At 39.9% G+C, this 12750-nt stretch overlaps 1 protein-coding gene across 2 annotated transcripts in view; it reads right to left on the bottom strand.

Moving 5' to 3' along the window:
* The window catches only part of depdc7a (DEP domain containing 7, paralog a), a 47800-nt gene that overhangs the window by 16488 nt on the left and 18562 nt on the right, over nt 1-12750 (bottom strand). For both annotated transcript variants that reach the window (XM_060838570.1, XM_060838571.1), the window contains exon 5: nt 9217-9434. In XM_060838570.1, the coding sequence (XP_060694553.1) occupies nt 9217-9434 (218 nt within the window). The remainder of the gene's footprint in view (nt 1-9216; nt 9435-12750) is intronic.

Raw genomic sequence — 12750 nt, 5'->3', positions numbered from 1 at the left:
CTTTGCATGTAAATGATTTGGATATGAACAAAGGAGGTATAGATAGTAAGTTTGCAGATGATACCAAAATCGGAGGTGTAGTGAACAGCGAAGGAGGTTACCTCAGATTACAATGGGATCTTGATCAGATGGGCCAGTGGGCTGAGAAGTGGCAAATAAATGAGAGGTGCTGCATTTTGGGAAATCAAATCTTAGCAGGACTTATACACAATGGTAAGGTCCTAGGGAGTGTTGCTCAAAGATCTTGCAGTGCAGGTTCATAACTCCTTGAAAGTAGAGTTGCAAGTAGATAGGATAGTGAAGGCAGTGTTTGGTATGCTTTCCTTTATTGGTCAGAGTATTGAGTACAGGAGTTGGAGGTCATGCTGCGTCTATACAGGACATTGGTTAGGCCACTGTTGGAATATTGTGTGCAATTCTGATCTCCTTCCTATTGGAAGGATGCTGTGAAACTAGAAAGGGTTCTGAAAAGATTTACAAGGATGTTGCCAGGGTTGAAGGATTTGAGCTATAGGGAGAGGCTGATTAGGCTGGGGCTGTCTTCCCTGGAGCATCGGAGGCTGAGAGGTGACCTTGAGGTTTACAAAATCTGAGGGGCTTGGATAGGATAAATAGAGAAAGTCTTCCTGGCAGATGGGTGGGAGGGGAAAAAAGTCCAAAACTACAGCACATGGTTAAGGATGAAAGGGGAAAGATTAAAAAAAGGGACCCATGGGGCAAATTTTTCATGGAAGGTGGTATGTGTATGGAATGAGCTGCCACAGGAAGTGGAGGAGCAGTACAATTACATTATTTGTATAGGAATAAGGGCATGAAGGGATATGGGCCAAGTAGTGGCAAATGGGAGTAGATTAGGTTAGGATATCTGGTTGGCATAGACAAGTTGGACTAAGGGTCGAGAGTCTTTCAAAAACAAAATTAGATAAATTTTTGAAGAAAAATGACAGACAATCCATTGAATGAGTTCCCAACACAAATGTGTTCCAAATGCTAACTACTTGTTGCCCTGAAGTTCTCATTACACCTGGCTTTTTCCTAGAAAAGGAAACCTGCACCCTTGTTACCAATTTTAAAGTATATTAAAATGTGACTGAAATCGCATTCTAGAGGGGTCAGGTCTACTAATCTAGGCAATGAAAGTTCAAATTTGAAAAACGTTAGCTAGTTGACATGCAGGAAAGGTAGTGTCATTCACCTCCTTGAACCTGCTCTGCCATGTAATAAGCTCAGCTGATCCAAATGTATTTCTGAACTCCACCACAGGAGGAAAGATGCTTTCCACATTTAGAGTGTCAAGGCTATTCATAATCTTAAACACTTCAGGTGTCATACAGCACAGAAACAGATCCTTTGGTCTAAATCTCAAACAAAACTCACCCCACCTGCCTGCTCCTGGCCTGTATTCCTCCAAACCTTTCCTATTCATGTACTTTTGAAACATGCAAAACATTTTGTATTTGTACCCACATCCATCACTTTCTTGGGAGGTTCATTCCACACACAAGCCACCATCTAGAGAAAATTCACCCTTCATGTCTTTAAGGTGAGAAGAAAGATTTTAAAAGTTGTATCCCAGTCCTGATATACCCCATCCTAGGGAAAAAACCAACCATCATTAACTCAATCCATACCCCTCATTTTAAGCTTCTAGAAGGCTGCCTCTCAAATCTACACTCCAGGTGAAGAAAGTCCCAGCCCATTCAGGCTCTATATAACAGTATTTTCCATACCCAGCAACATCCTGAAATTGCTTCTGAACCCTCTCCCCACTTAATATCCTTCCTATGCCTAGGCAACCTGAACTGGACATCATATTCCAGGAGACCTCAATGTCTTGTACAGCCTCAACATTACTTCCCAACTCATATTCACAGGACTGAACAAAGACAACAAGCATGCCAAATGTCTTTTTAAACCACTATCTACCTATGACTCAATTATGTAACAGCACCCCTAGGTCCCTCTGTTCTACAACACTACCCAATATCTTACCACTTAAATATATGGCCTGCCCTTATTTGTTGTAAAATACAATACCTCACATTTATCCAAACTGAACTCCATCTGCAATTTTTCAGCCCATTGACCATCTTAAAACTTTCTTCACCATCTGCCAATCTTTGTGTCATCTACAAAACTTATTACGATGCTTATGTCCTCATCCAAATAATTTTTTTCTAAAAAGGCCCTAGAAATAACTTCGCTATTTAGTTTACCATGCAGAACTTTGTCAAAAGCTTTACTAAAGTCCAGTCAAGCACTCAAATTCCAGTAGAAACAAACCCAGTCTCGTCCAAACCTCAAAACTACCCACTCATTCTAGGAATAAAATCTAGAACCTCCTCATTTACGACAACTTTTGTCTAAGGAGACCAAAACTACAGATGGTATTCAAGATGTGACCTTGTTCCAGAGAAGTGTAAAACTTACATAAAATTTCTAAGGACAGCATCCCATTGGACAACTTAATCACTTACTGTACCTTGATACCACATTTTAGCAACTCATGCATAAGAACATCTAATCTTTCTGCACATTAGAATTCTGCAGTCATTCTCCACCTTAAGTCAAAATCAAGAACACTGCTTCTTCAGTCTTTCCACTTCAAGAAATGAGAGCCACAACTTCTCATTTTCCATTATACTTCAGCCAGATTTTTTTTTAAAAAGATTACTTAGTGTGGAAACAGACCCTTTGGCCCAACAAGTCCACACCGACCCACCGAAGTGTAACCCACCCCTACATTTACCCCTTCATCTAACACTGCAGGCAATTTAGCATGGCCAATTTGCCAAACCTGCACATTTTCTGTCCAATCCCTCAACATTGATCAATATGCAACCTTTTTCCATTTTCTTCACAACATATTTTGTTACCAGCCTTAGATGTTGGCATTGTAACTAAATTTGCAGATGATTAAGTCATTGATGTACGCAAACAAATAAGGCCCCAAAACATCCAGACAACTTATAACCTGCCAAACACCTCGTTTATATGTATGCTATTTTCAGCTAGCAAATCTTCTATTCATGTTAATGACACCCTTTACATTATTAAAATATTTTTCCACAATAATTTACAGCACCTTATCAAAACACCATCTGGAAATCAAAGTATATATCTTGACCAGTTTCCTTTTAGTCCTCAGCACTTGATCCTTTCCTCTAATCATTAGATAAAATATGGATTTTTCCTTACACCAAATAATGGAGGTGTTTCTTGATTAGTTTTAAAAACCTCCTTAACCAATTGCAACATCTTCTGTAAAAAAAAAGTGTTAAATTAACTGGCCAATTGTTTCTGGTTTTGTGCCTTCTTTTCTTGAAAGTAGTTCTATTTAGGTGTTTATTTCACTCATTTACTTTAAAAATTATGTATTTTATTAACCTTACTAATTACCATATTATGTTGGGTCTTAGGAATAGAATACAGCTTAGTCAGTGACTACATCCTCACCAAAACTAACATTTCTCCTCTAGCAAAAGAATAATTCCTGGAAGCTAAGTTAAACACAAAAGCAACAGAGCATCTTTCCCATCATTTAGGGAATGCTGTACATCCAAGTCACCCAACTTCAGCACTACCATAATTCACATGACATTGGCTAAATTATGCAAACCCAACAAAAACCATTTCTGACCCAGTTCGTGAGGAACCAGTTTGTGCTGCTTCTTTGATTATGCCCTAACACCAGTGAAAATAAAGTCTTCACAAGGATGAAGGATGGGAATTTCAAAATTTAAATTGTAGATTTCAGTTAAATACCAAGACAAAAAGCAGAGATTAATACTTGCTTTTTCTAAAAAAAAAACACCCTCATTGCAAGATTTAGTCCAGCCTAGAACTAATGCAAAAATGGACATCACAACCAAAACAAATTTGCACAGATCAGAAATAGATTCTTCAAGGGGACACTGGATAGGGTCAAGAACAGCAAAGATTGCTGGGAACAGGGCATAGCTAGGAAAGTTGGATTCTAGATCTTGCGCTCTAGATAGTTGGAGACCAGGTTGCCAATGGAGCAGAAAAAACAAATTAGCACTTTCTCAAGCTCAAACAAACAATTAGAAAATGATATTTTAGAAAGTTTAGAATTTTAAAATTACATGAACACATACACAATCCAATAATCAAGTATTCCCCTCCAAAAAGGGGAGTTGTTTTGGATGTTGTCTATTTAACAAAGTTAGATTATGGGTTGAAAATAGTTTGGCTTTACAAAAAGCAATGCACTTGTAGCTCAAGATTAACAAAAAGAATTTCTTTCAAGTTAACTCCTGACCATTCCCTCACTTCCAGAATAGCAGGTACAGAGAAACAAAATCCCTCTGAAGAATGTCTTTTAAAGATGTTCAATATCACTGAATCCAGAAATACAACAGCATTAAATCACTTAACAGTGAAGAGAGTCTAAATGCTGGAGTCACTGAATGTCACACGAACAAAAATAGAAGAGAAACTACTTTCATTCACATAGTGCATTTAGTGATTGGTTGTCTCAATGCTGGATATCCAAATATGCATTTTTTTGAAGAGTAGTCACTTATGATCAGAGGACATGATTCAAACCCCACATCTGGGAAGCTTCAATTCAAAAAGATGATCTGTCTGGAATAAGAAACTAATAACAGTAACTATCTATGAAACTGTTGGGTGTTGTAAAAACACATCCAGTTCAATCGCTTCATGTACAGTTTTAGGAAAATACCCAATCTAATCTGTACAACTCAAATGGTTAAATCTCAACAGGTTTTCTGATGTGGCCTCATTGTACTGGAGGCAGTTCACTATACTTCCAGTGAAGTGAATACTGGCCTTTTCAGCAACACAATCTTGTGACAGTGAATAAAAATGTTGTCTCCATCCCAAGTTCTAATTTCCTCCCTAAACCAGTCCAAAAACTTTAGTAATCTTTTGGTCACTTGACCAAACATCTCACCCAATTTTGAATTGCTCGAGAAGCACCATAGAATGCTTACTAACATTAAAAACAGGATGCAAATTGCTTTCATATACATTTGGACATCTCGCCAACATCTAACTATAGACTATATTGCCATTCGTTAACGGTCACTAGTTCAAAACAAAATCTTGAGACCCCTTTCTAATTACACTAGCTGAACTAGTTGTTCAAGCTAGCGAGCTCACTGCCACTTTCAAGTCAGGATGAACACTAACTACTGGCCCAACCAGTGATGTCCACATCCTATGCAAATAGTACAGGAAGTTCCGGTAGAATGCAGAGAACATTGTTTCCAGTAGGCGTTACTCAGGAGCCAAGTGTCCAAATGCTAACTATTTATTTTGACTAATGGCCTCACTCCAAATCAAATTATCTCCAGTAAGCACAGGAACAGTATTTTGTTGTTGCTATAACATGCTGCATAATGACCCAACATGGGAGTGGAACAAGTAAAAAAAAACTAGAAATTCCTGCTATGCTGGATGCTCATCCTTAAATGATGCATATCCTACATTTCAGAGAGAATATTCATTCAAAAAATCAGGTTATTCATCATACCAAAGGAGCCAATAAAACAAGGTCAGAGAGACTATAAAGAGAAGTAGCTAATTTTAAACTTGACTGTGATCTGGGAAACTATTGCCAACCATTCAGGTGGTGAATTGTTGGGGTGCCCAATCAATTCTCAACCATACTTTGGAATTATATACACAGGTTGTACACACCCTGTTTATTCATGTAATCCTAGTGGAGATACATTGATTGCAAACGTTGCAGTTTTTCCTGAAACCATATGGTTATATTTAATTATTAACAAAGCCTGGATAGGAGGTCAAAGAACTGGGGCACAATTGCAGCTTGGGCCACCAGGGTTAAAGTACCACTTAAATACCAGTCTGCAAATTCTGGTATTAGCCACTACCCTTAAGCACTGAGACAAAAGAAATTACATGCTCAAAAGAATCAGAATCCACTTCGCCTGTGTCCACACCAATCTGCTAAACAGCATTCCACCCAGAATCTGCACTCTAACCCTACCTCATACAGAAGTGAAGAGTGTACTTGTCAAACGCTACAAAGTCTTGAGACAGAAAACCCCAGGGCCTTGATCATAGCTGGTGACTTCAACCAGGCCACCCAAGAACCTACTACCAAAAATACCAATCAGCATGTCTCCCATCCCACCATAATTCCAATCATCCTTGACCATTGCTATATAAACAATAACGTCTACTCTCCATACTATCCACATTTTGGCAAAAAAAAAATTCACATCACAACACTGAGGCTTTTCCTGGCTTACGAGGAGAAATTGAAGCACGAGGTCCCAGTACAGAAAGTAGTGCAGTATCGGTCTGAGGCAACAGAAGGGCTTAAGGGTCAGCAGACTGATCCAAATTCAAGAACTCAACAGCCAACCTAAATGAATACACCACTACTGTTACAGACTTCATTAGAATGTGTGGAAGACTGCATGCCAAAGCTAATCCACATGTTCCCCAACCTGAAATCATGGATGAACTTGGAGATCCATGTCCTACTGAAGCCCACATCTGGAGGTACACAAAAGAGAAAAACAGGCAACCTTGACTATACAGGTAACCCAAGTATGACCTTCATAAGACCAGAAACACCAAGAGTTTGGCAATACCAAACTCAGCTCGAGACACAGATAGACTTCCATAATTATGGAGCGCTTTGAGGGGTTAGTCATAGCTCACATGAACTTCAGCCGACTGAACTGCATTAATCCTTTGCAGTTTGCACATTCGACACTATCTCCCTAGCCTACAATCATCCACGGAACATGTGGATAACAAAGATAACAAAAAGTCAGACTCCTATTTATTGACTACAGTTCCACCTTCAAGACCATAGTTCCAAACAAACTTCTCTAAACTCCAAGACCTGTCTCAGCTGCCTCATCTGTAACTGGATCCTCAACTTCCTGATTGCAGTCCATGGGTCAGGAATACAAAAGTGTCAACACCACTTCCACAACATACCTCAACACCAGCACCCTGCAAGGCTGCATACTCCACCTCCTCTACTCCTTATATCACCATTACTGTGGCCAAATTGCACCCCAACTCCATTTACAAGTTTGCTGACACCACCATTGCAAGTCCGATCACAAACAATGATGAGACAATACAGGAAAGAAACAGTGCTTAGCAGCATGGTATAAAAAACAATATTTCCAACATCAGAAAGGAGTGGTCATTGACTTCAGGAGGTGAATTGGTGGGCACACCCCTGTCTGCATCAATTGGAGGGAGGTGAAAAAGAGTCAAGAATGTCAAGGCCCTGGGAGTGAACAACAAATCGGTCCTGGTCCACCAGTGTCAATGAGTCAAAAAAGCTACAAATGTCTGCTTCCTTAGAAGGCTAAGGAAATTTGGCATATCCACAAGGACTAATTTTTATACAGGCACCCATAGAAAGCATCCAAGCAGGATGCATCACAGCACAGTACAGCAATTGCTCTGCCCAAGACCATGAGGAACTGGAGTCGTGAACACAGTCCAATCCATCACTCAAGCCAGTCCTTTCATCCATAGACTCCATCTACGTATTTCCTGCTCCCTCAGCAAAGCCACCAATGTACAAGACCCCTCCCACCCTGGTTATACTCTCTGCACTCTGTACTGTACAAAGTGCATTAGGATAGCAGAACAATTTGCCTGTATAGCACAAAACACCACTTTTCACTGTATCTCAGTACATGTAACAATAAATCAATGACTTGGTCTACACATCTCTGGACACTAATGGGCAATTTATCAAGTCTAATACACCTAACTTGCACATTTTTGGATTGCGGGAGGAAACCCAATGTGCAATCGCCACAGACAAGCATGTGCCCAAGGCTGGAATCAAATCTGGTTCCCTGACACTGCCAACCAGAGCCACCATGCTGCCCTAAAAAAGGTGGATGAGAATGGCATTTCCCAGTTATGAATAGGGTTAAGCTGTACTGGTTCTAATAGACCAACCTAAATATCATTAACTCAAATCAGAATTACTGCAGATGCTGGAAATCAAAGTGCTGGAGAAACTCAGCTGGTCTGGCAGCATTGTAGAGAGGGACATTGTTTAGAGTTCAGGATGACTCCACTTAAGAACTGGACTGGACTCTAAATGCTCACCCTGCTTCTCTTCACAGATGCTGTTAAACTTGGAGTTTAGCCAGCATTGTATCATTAATTTAATGCTATCTTGTGACCAATTCAAAGTGTCAACTTGTGCAGTTTTTGACGGTTTCCATTGAAATAATCAATTGGTACTCAGACCTGTTAAATTTATCTCAACCAATTTGCAGGACCTTAGGGTTTGTAAATTTTGAGTTGCCCCTAATTACAACAGTGACTACATCCTCTGATGTCACAACGTGCCTTACAGAAAATCAACATGTAAAGTGTACTGCCCAAATTCAAGGGCTAAGTTAGCCAGTGCCATCCAAAACATTTAGAATGTCAAAGTTTCAACCATAAAAATCTTTGCTTAGCTCAAGGAAGGCACTCAACAAGAGGACGACAAAAAGGGTACGTTTCAAAGACTCCCTGAAGGCTTCCCTCTAAAATAAAATACAACACATGGGAGACCCCCATTCAGAAGAAACTGACTTGGAGGAAACTCCTGTGTGAAATGAATACTGAGAATACTTGGTGCCAAGGAAATAAGATAAAGGAATGAAGGAATGCCAAGAATCTCAAAGCCAAGGACTAAATTGCACCTCCCAGAAACACCTATAAAAATGTGTCAGAGAAGCTGCTCTTGGACTGGGCTCAGCTGTACAAGGACAGAACCCAGGACCAGTGACATGGAACTTCCCAGGTGGACAATCATACTCATCGCCAAGACCGTTAATGACTAGCCAGTGCATTGCAGATGGCTGCTCTGCTTTTTTTTTTGAAAAGGAGTGCCTTGAAATATATAAACAGCCTTAGGCCGTGATAATGATATTTGAACAATTAAAACTTCAAGAATCCCAGAATTAAATTGTTAAAAACAGAACTTCAGGGTGTCACTTTGATGTTGAAAGATTTTACAAAACCTTTCAAAATGTTACAGCAGTCTAACTGATCCAACTCTACACAAATACAGACCACAATTATTCTAAAATTGTAAAGATTTTAGCTGTTTGTTCCAGTACCAATTTTACAACTTTATGACAACATTACTGTTCTGCTCCTGGTCACTGCAAATTGTTTCCGTTAGTGAAATTTGTTACAATTAAGAGTCATACTTACCAAGCAGCTCTGCAATTCCTGTATGTATGTCAAAGTAGTCATTGGTGAGAAGAGGCTCTTTGGTCTGACTGTAATACTTAGCAATAGCATCAAAGAACACCACTTTACACTGGTCTATATCGGAGGATGGTTCTGGAAGATTCCTGCTGATCTCCACTACTGAGGGGTCTGGGAGGAACTCCAACAAATCGACTGCAGATGACAGCCAATCATCTTCCCTAACAGGTGAAAAATGGAGCATTAAATTGTTTTTAAAGACAAAAAGTAATTTCATGGCAAAATATTAGCTCAACAGGATCCAGCAGTATTTTTCTTTTGTGCTTCTGTGTGTGTTGTATTAAGGTTTCCCCTCAAGCCAGTCTTTCATTTTTGCCCTGAAGAGATTTTCACTGACAATGCTCCAGTACTTTACAAGAGGCAGCTCTTCATGGAAACAGACATGAACAGGTTGTTTACTCACCTTCAGCAGAATCAAATGACCCCCCACTTAGAAGGGAAAGAGCTGCATGTGACCCCTAGTCTCTCATCAGCCTGACTAGAATATACATTGTTCCTTCATCACTGGACTGGTGTACTTCACAACACCAAGGGTGTACCTACAGCACACTTACTGCAGGTCAATAAAGGTGGCTAACAATCACCTTAAAGGGCAACTAGGTACAGGCAGTACATAGTTTCAAAAACTATGGCATGCAGGTGTCATTAGTACACTCTCCGATGTCCTTTCAGGGACAACAGCAAGCATAAACCTTATCCAATTGCATCCCCAACACCACCCTCACCATAAGTAAATGCACCAAAATTTAGTTTATTCTTCCTAAATAAAAGTGGCTAACTTCATATTTTCCCACGTGTCTCTGCCCACTCTCAGCCTATATCGCTCTTGCACCCTATCAAATTTACCCATGCCTTCCATCACTTATTTTAGATCATGACTTAAACAGTAAGGTTCCAGCATAGCTCATTATAAGCTTGCCAAATAGAAGTTGTCCCAGTTATTCCTGTTAGCTAGCCAATGTTTTATCAAGGCCAATATGATGCCCTAATGCCTGAACTTTTGTTTGCAGTTACCTTTTCAAATGCGTTCAGGAAATGCAAGGAGAAAATGTTAAACAAGATTTCCCCTTCACACAACCTTGATAACTCTGCCCAATTACCTTGAACTTATCCAAAGCCATGGTTTAACTCCTTTAATAATAGCTTCTAATATTTTCCCTACGGCAAGTGTTCAGCCTATCATTTCCTGCTTTGTCGGTTTCCCTTGTTAAATGAAAGCACTGCATTTGTGGCCTTCCAACAGAATGAGACCAAGCCCCACCTAAAGGGAATTTTAGAAAATTAAAACTAATGCAATCAATTCTCACGAGTCACTTCTTTTAAGACCCTAGGATACAATTCATCAAGACCCTGGCACTTAGCCTACAGTCCCAACAATTCATTCAGTATCACTTCTCCAGTGATTATTTGTTGGAATTCCTCCCCCCTCTTTCGGATTTCATATATCTGGGATAGTATTTGTATACTACATAGCAAGAACTCATGCTTGTTCAATTCATCTGCCATTTCTTAGTTTGTTTACTAAAATTCCAAAGTTACTTTCTGTAGAACTGAGTCACTATCTCTAAATACTCAAACCATCCCCCTATTTCTGACTGGCTCATTCTACACACAGCTGAGTCTGTTTTGACTTGCCTTTTGTTTTTTTTTAAAAGCATGGATTGTATCAATCAGTTGACAGGTGTCCTGTAGCATTCCGCCCCTTTTGAAATGCATCTATACCACAGATCCTAAAATATCCTCTTAAGTCTGCCAGTGTCTGTGTTGACCCCTGAACGTAATAAAACACTTCATTTTAGTTGATTTAACATCTTGTTTCATTCAAGTTTTTAAAACACCTCAGACTATTTCCCTAAAAACGGTTCTATCACATTTTAGATGCTGTTACCCAAGGATGTCTTCACAGGAAGTTACCAATCCTAACTTTCCTTAATTGATTTAAGAGATTTAGTGTTACTGGCTGCACTACAATTTTTTTCATCCTTAAATCACTTGAGGTTGTGGTAATGGTGAGCTGCCATCTTGAACTACCAGAGTGTTTACTACAGGTAGAACCCATTCTGTTGAGGGAGTTCCAGAACTTTTACCCAACACCACTAAGGAAGTGATATATTACCAAGTAGCTCGGAAGGGACACTTGTAGCTGAGTTTCCATGTATCTGCAGCACTCATCTCCTGGATGGATGCAGTCAGGGGTTGGAAGGCACTGTAAGGATTCTTGATAAAGTTCTGCAATGAAGCTTGTTGATTGCATGTACTGCTAGAGTGGAGTGGGGAGTATTGTGGTGTCAACTTAGCAAACTTTGTCTTGGATGACATATCAAGCTTGAGTGTTGAAGCTGCACCAATAGGTAAGTAGATGTATTGCATCATATTTTAACTTGTGTCTTGTAAACAGCAGGAAAGCAAGTTTTTTTTTGGGGGGGGGGTGGGGGGCGGCGGTTGTGGTGTGGAAAGAGGGGTGAGGGTTACTGGCTCCAAGATTACAAGCCTCTGGCCTGCTCTTGCAGCCACTACTTGGCAAGCTCAGTTCACTGATTGGTCAGTGTTAACCCGTGTCTTTAGTGAGGTATTCTGTAACAGTTGTTTCAGGGATGTGATGTGTGATGGTTAGATTCTTCCTTGTGGCAAGATTATTACTTGCTAGTTGGCTGTCCAAACCTGAATGTTTCAGGAAGATAATGCTCAACACCAAATGAGCATCCACAGTTCATTGTGGAATACCAGCTGTCATGTAGCCTGTGCCCTGGTTAGTTCCAGAGCATGCTTTTTCAGTCTGTTTTTGGGATAGCTGCCTATGAACTAACTTTGCCCAGCTGACTTAAAATCTCCCATAATCATTATAGCTTTGTTAATCTCATTTCTTCTGTTAAACAGGCTCCCAGAGTAGAGTGTGTCATTTGTGGTATATTTCTCAAATTATTCTAGCAAATGGCTTTTACATCCTGGTTTCCTGAACGTCAATCAATCCATTTACCATGTTAATACCAGCAATTAAAAATATGGTCAGGTGAACTGGTTATGCTAAATTGCCCAGTGTAAGGTACATTAGGCAGGGGAAAATGGGCCTAAGTGGGTTACTTGGAGGGGCGGTGTGGACTTGTTGGGCCAATGGCCTGTTTCCATAGTGTAAAGAATCTAATCACTTCTTAAAAGTTTATTATTCCTAAATGCTCTGTACCCTTCAGATCCCAATCCTTGTCATTCTACAGCCATGCATCTGCAGTAGCTACCAGATCTTCAGTTCTATTTGTGCCATATTTTATTTTGAATGAAGTCTGCTGAGCCTTTAGTTTTCTTTTACATTGAAAATTCTAGCCTTATTTGCTGGTTGAGAAATTTGTTATTGTCTACTTCCTCTGACTGTTTATCATTTCCTGGGGCTTCATCGGACTTCCCAAATGTGATCCCTTGTCCCCATTTAGTTTAAAAGCCTCAGTTTTCCAGCAGGCAAGGAAAACAGTCCAGCACAACTCT

This window comes from Hemiscyllium ocellatum, chromosome 18, assembly GCF_020745735.1.
Source record: "Hemiscyllium ocellatum isolate sHemOce1 chromosome 18, sHemOce1.pat.X.cur, whole genome shotgun sequence".
Taxonomy (NCBI): Eukaryota; Metazoa; Chordata; class Chondrichthyes; order Orectolobiformes; family Hemiscylliidae; genus Hemiscyllium; species Hemiscyllium ocellatum.
Note: the sequence above shows the minus strand (reverse complement) of the source record. Positions and strands in the feature narration are given on the sequence as shown.